This window comes from Echinops telfairi, unplaced genomic scaffold, assembly GCF_000313985.2.
Source record: "Echinops telfairi isolate 266 unplaced genomic scaffold, ASM31398v2 ScPeMD7_5592;HRSCAF=6446, whole genome shotgun sequence".
In the NCBI taxonomy this organism is placed as follows: Eukaryota; Metazoa; Chordata; class Mammalia; order Afrosoricida; family Tenrecidae; genus Echinops; species Echinops telfairi.
In genome coordinates, this window is record NW_022109491.1 from 50,485,083 (window position 1) to 50,491,462 (window position 6,380).

Here is a 6,380-nt window from a genome sequence, read left to right on the forward strand (position 1 = left end):
CACAGGTTTGCATTGTAAGAGAGACTACATTTCTTTTTCATTTTCAGCAGCTGTGGTTTGATTTCTTGGGGTTAGGTGTTAAAAAACATCAGACCCTAAACAGGATCAACAAGGCTCCAGACAGGTAATGTTTCCCATGAAGCTATGTGAATTTATCCCACACGACCAGGGAGAAAACTTAAATTACATAGAAGCAACAATATTTCTCTACACCTAACCACATTCAAGTAAGTACAAATTTCTGAGTATACATTTAGAAAGCATTTATAGTGAAATATAATAATTAGATAGAATATCAAATTGTATCCTTAAAAGACTCTATGACCAGTCTATGTGTCTGTCACTTAAAACAATACAACCGACAGTCAGAAAATAATATTCTGGTGGTGCCTGCTGGGTGTACAGCTGATGAAGATGCAGGACATTGTGTCTTCTCTTACTTCCTATTGCATTAACTTCTAAAGTAGATTCATAAGAGCTTTCAAAATCTTCTGAAAGATAAAGGTAAACTGCCAACGCATTTGAATAAAACATCTCCAACATTAGAAGCTGCTTAACTTAGAATACCAGAGCCCCTGTGCTTCCTTTTAAGACATAGAAGTTTTGCCATGAAATGTTCATTTCTTTACTAATTCCTCCTTGAAAACTACTCCATAATCTGTGGGCAACAAAAACCTACTGCACACAAAACGTAACCTGAAATTACTTTTTCAAGACTGAAGACTACCTTGAGCTTCCAGTTCCTTCAGTTTAAAGCATAATCACTGTATCCCTCTTTGATACACACACACATACAACTTCAGAAGGTTACAGTTATGGCATCTTTGCCCTGCTGAAAAATTACCTGCGAATTTTAAAGATCAGATGGTATTTATCTTTTTTTTTCTTTAGAGATTATTAATTTCTTTGGGTAAAAGTAACACAATTTAGGCATAAAATAGGTAATTTTTGGTATTACTACTGACAACACTTAAAATGTCTTAATAAGCTCTGGTAGTACAACAGTTTAAGTGTTCAACTGCTAACAGAAAAGTTGGTGATTTGAAGCAACCCATTCGCCATCTGTTCCTGGTAAAAGTACACAGCTTAGTAAAAGCTATAGGGCTGTCATACTCAATGTTATCAATGTGAGTTTGAGTCAATCAGATGCACATCACAACATCAGACTCTTTCACTTGCATGAAAATTCTAAAATTTGTTTGTTGTTGTTTTTAAGGGAGTAGAGGCTACCATAAAGTGGTTAGAATTATTAGTAATCATGGTCAGATAATGTCTTACTTTCTGTCATTTCTACTTTTCCTAGTTTCACACCCCCTCTTTCCAGAAGAAAATGACCATGAAAAATGAATCCACAGTAAATGAGTTTGTCCTCGAGGGATTGACAGACAAACCAGAACTCCAGCTGCCCCTCTTCCTGCTGTTCCAAGGAATTTATGGAGTCACTGTAGTGGGAAACATGGGAATGATCCTCCTCATCACTTTCAATTCCAAACTTCAATCTCCCATGTACTTTTTTCTCAGTAATTTGTCATCCCTAGATCTCTTTTACTCCTCAGTTGTTACACCTAAACTCCTAGGAAACTTTTTGTGGGATAAAAATGTTATTTCTTATAATGGGTGTATGACTCAGCTTTTTTTCTTTTGTGTTTTTGCTATTGCCGAGTGCTACATGCTGACTGCTATGGCATATGACAGATATGTTGCTATCTGCAGTCCACTGCTCTACAATGTCACCATGTCCCAAATGATCTGCAATTTGCTGGTGACTGGGGTCTATATCATAGCACTTTTTGCAGCAATGGCTCACACTATTTGTATGACTAGACTTTCTTTCTGTGGGGACAATGTCATCCATCATTACTTTTGTGACATAAGTCCTCTCCTAAAGCTGTCATGTTCCAGTACACACATCAATGAGCTCTTAGTGATGCTTGTAGGTGGATTCAATGTGTTAACCACAACTGTGCCCATTATTATCTCTTATGCTTTTATACTTTCCAACATTCTTCGAATCCCATCAGCTGAGGGCAGGTCTAAAGCTTTTGGTACTTGTGGTTCTCATCTCACAGCTGTTGGGGTTTTTTATGGATCCATCATATTCATGTATTTTAAACCAGCATCTAGCAGTAACATGTCCCAAGAGAAAGTGGCTTCTGTGTTTTATACTACAGTGATTCCTATGCTTAACCCTTTGATCTACAGCTTGAGGAATAAGGATGTAAAAAATGTTCTCTGGAATGTTATGGGCATGAAGTGTAGATCATCCCAGGTTCGTAGTCATAACCATTAAATGGCTGTGGTTATGGCTATAGTCTGCTTCCTTCTTTTTCCTAAAACAATTTGTCTTTTTGTTTCTTCAAATTAACAGTCCATTATCAATCATTTGACTACATATATCTCTTTTTGGAGTCTCTGCACACACTCACACACACATAGAAGCACATACATCTAATCCTGAGAAAATGACCCTTAATATGAAAATCCAGCATAATATGACAGTCTGTGATGAGACTCAGGTGTATTTATTTTTAAACATATTATCGGTTGAATGTGGATGGTTTCATATTAAAAATGACTTTGCAATTAAAGAAGGAGTCTCAGGAAATGCTTCATGGGTTCAACTTATCAAGTGTGAGAGGGACTTGCGTTATTTTTCCATTGATTATTTTCATTAATTGGGGACTTAATTAGATTAATTCCATTGATCGTTTTAGCTTCCTAAACCCCTACCCTGAATGGTGGACCACAGTGATAGTCTCAGTCTTTTGGAATAGTTATTAGCTTACATAGGGCAACTCAAAGCCTAGTTTGTTTCATATTACCCAATGTTCAGTTAATGTACAGTATATATTTGGAGGAATGAACCAGCTAATCTTCATTCCTGATGTTTTCTTTCATGTGTAGACATGTCTACTACTCTAATACTACAGTCCCTACTTCACACTCAACATTTCTTCTTCTGAGTACATGAAGCGACATAGCATTGTTGAGTTTCACTTCATTTTTATTGTTGATTTTAACATCATTTTGTCAGAAAGAAAGAACTCCCATTTGCTTTTGTCCATGGAGTCATACCTCTAAAGGTAGATGCTTACAGGGACCAACAGACTCTATATTAGAGTGGCAAGTTTACCTAAGATAGAGCTCTAATTAAGGTGCCCACTTGTCTCAAACTATGGCTTTACTAATCATAAACCTGTAATAAAGAAACAATAAAGATATACTCGTCTCCGCTTAACAAGTTTTTTTTTTCTCAACTGGTTCAGAACAAGTGTTCTTTATCTTATTTCTTGAAATAAGTGATACCTGCTGTATTAAACCAGGGCTATGAATAAGTTAACAGGATAAGTGTATCCTTAAATAAAGAAAATAATTAAAAATTTTCATCCTTTGATTGGTAGAATGATTTTGAACCACAATGCTATGATGTGTTTCTAGTTTTGTATTATTTTTAAAGTTTATAGTTTATGCATAGCTTTTAACTATGGAGATCCATGTAGGTGGCTATTGATATTAACCTCTTACATTGTAGAATTTTAATCTCAGTATATTCAATATATAACAAGCTTTCTCAGAGGTGAGTGAATAATTTTATGTAGATATACATTCATTTCTTTGAAAGTGAAGATGCTACTTCAGGATCTTAAGAAACAATATATAACTCAGCAAAGGCTAAATACCCTGAGCATTTTGAGCTAAATTAGATTCAACAAGGCATTTGACTCCATGGCCCTTATTAAGTCTCAGTTAGGGTAGGTAAAAACTATCTTAGAAATTCTCCAGACCATTCAAGGCTCATCCGAGTATTGAGACAGCTTACAATTGAACTATGCAGAGGGAACTGTTTCTCAAGCAAGATGTATTGGACTGAATTGTGCTCACCACAAAACTTATGCCCATATGGAACTTGTGAATTTGACCTTATCTGGAAATAGATGTTTTGCAGCTATAATCATACTGAATTTTGATGAGCCCAAATATGGCTGGTGCTTTAGATGAGGAAAAAAATTGAGATATGGAACACTGCTACGTAGAGAACAGCATATGTTTAGGATGGAATAGGGTGGATTTATGCTGCTACAAGGTGAAGGATAACTAAACACTAGAAGCTTGGAAGAGCCAAGGAAATATCTGACCCTAAAGCCTTCTGAGAAAACATCATTCTGCTAACAGTTAATATGCAGTATATGTTTGGAGGAATGAACCATCTAATCTTGTAGTTAATGTTCAGTATATGTTTGGAGGAATGAACCATCTAATCTTGTAGTCTCCACTAGTGTGATAGCTTAAATTTTAGTTTCTTTAAATCACATTTTAAATAATTTGTTATAAAAATGAGGAAACTACCAATTTTCCACTAACGATGGACTCACTTAATTAACACAAAAAATAATCTTACTTAAAGTGGATATCTGACCTATAATGTACATAGGAGATAAAACCATAAAGACAGTTTCTAGTCAGGGATTCCTGTTTGCGTGCACAATGAGCAATTTAGAAATTAAATTAAATATAAAAGTGTGATTCATTTGCAAAAAATGGTATAATACATACAGTATTTCCATAAAAATGTAGTATTACAATAGATAGTCCTTTCATATAAAGATATAAAGGCTTCATTTAAAAGTAGAGAGATCTGAACATGTTCTCAGGAGGGACCAAGCCCTGGAAAAGGCCATCAGGTTTGGTAAAATAGGGGTTCATCAAAAAAAGAGAAAGACCTTCAAAGATGGATTGATGAGTATCTGCACCAATAGGCATAACTAATGATGATTATGAGGATGCAGTAATATCAGGTGGTGTTTCAGTAAGTTTTATGAATGGTTACTATGAGTTGGAACCTACTGGACAACCTTAACAAAAATTTGTTGCTTTCACTTGATTCTAAATCATATTTTCAAGAAATATTCCACCTCAGGACTAGTATGATCTAAATTGTGTTATTCTTTTATCATGTTTTCAATGGCCTTAAGCACCAGAGAGGTTAACCTTAGACTCTTGTGGTTTGTCTACTGGCTCAAGATGACATTTCCTCAAAGTGGATAAAATGGTCTCTGGATTTGTTAAATACTTAAGTTCTGAATAGGAATTTAGATTTCTGCCAACTTAATCTTAAATTGGGAAGTATTAATAGAGGGAGACTTCCGGGAAGATGGCAACTGAGTAACACATACCAGAGGGAACCCACAGAAACCAGCACAAGAGAGTTACTAAGAGGGAAATTTCACACTGCGGGTTGCAGGAGGAACATCATAAAGATAAATAGGGACAGATCCAGTAGGTTTTGAGGGGCTGGGGGCTTTTTGCTTACCACAGTGGAGGCCAGCTAGGGTTTGACCTTAGCCTTGCCACTGTCTCAGCCAGAGCTGGGATCATTTGAAGCTGGCACATGGGCTTTATCTTAACAGAGCCACATACTGCTGCTGCATCGGGACAGGAATTAAACCCCTCCAGTCCACAGATAGGAATCACAGCTCAGCTACATTACTATTGTTTCCCTCACTTCTTTCTATCCACCCCCAGTCTCAGTGGACTTAGTCTTTTTCTCTTCCCTTTTCTCTCACACACCACTACTGACCTCCAGACCCCTCGCTTTACTAGGGCATTCACACCTGCCCTCCACCTAGCTGGGAGTGCTCCATCCTCTCCAGCATAACCCAAGGCAGGGAAAAGTCTGCCCACCCTCCACCACGGGTTATCCTGCCCAACTTCTTCCCAGGGAAATTCTGCCCACCTGCCCTTGCAGAGCTTAATACTTGGCTGGGAAAATCCTGTGATCTTTCTTGCCTGGCTGGGGGAGCTCCTATCTCTCCTCTGTGGTCCCATGTGACTAAGGGAACTTCTTCCCACCTGCTGTAGCACCTCACATAGCTTAAGGCAACTTGGCCAACACTCACCAACATTCCATGCTGTTGTGGGAACCTCTGCCCAACCTCTGCAGTGATCTACCTGACCAGGGCAATTCTTCCCACCATCTGTGGTACTCTACACCAAAGCAGGGAACCCCACCTACCCTCCACAGCACTCTAGCTGCAGCAGGCACTCCCACATGCCTTCTGATGTGCTCCAAGATTCCATGGGCCACACTGCCATGACTTATTGTGAGATCACCAAGTGCAGCACCATCCTCGTGGGTCCACAACAACTCAACTAGCATCCCCTGAGAGGACCATCCAACTTGCCCTCCAAATAATAGAATTCTGGTTGACTAGGGAAAGAGTGAGCCACAGGAAGATAAAGTGGTGGGCCAATTCCATAGTGTAATTAGCTGCAGGCAGTTCAAAGAAGCATTCCTATGAGTCTCCCAGAGAAAGCCAGTGCTCTTTGACTCCCTGAAAAATGGCACCTGGCTCCTCTAAAACAACACAACATCAATCAGG

General features: G+C 38.3%; 1 protein-coding gene across 1 annotated transcript; it reads left to right on the plus strand.

The window, feature by feature from the left end:
* Positions 1 to 1,316: 1,316 nt before the first annotated feature.
* On the plus strand, positions 1,317 to 2,290 carry LOC101658414 (olfactory receptor 8D1-like). The gene has a single exon (XM_004714226.2). The coding sequence runs from the start codon at positions 1,331 to 1,333 to the stop codon at positions 2,288 to 2,290; it is 960 nt and encodes a 319-aa protein (XP_004714283.1). The 5' UTR covers positions 1,317 to 1,330.
* Positions 2,291 to 6,380: the final 4,090 nt, after the last annotated feature.

Coding starts and splice junctions, on each gene's coding strand:
- LOC101658414 (XM_004714226.2), top strand. CDS start 1,331: ATGACCATGAAAAATGAATCCACAGTAAATGAGTTTGTCCTCGAGGGA.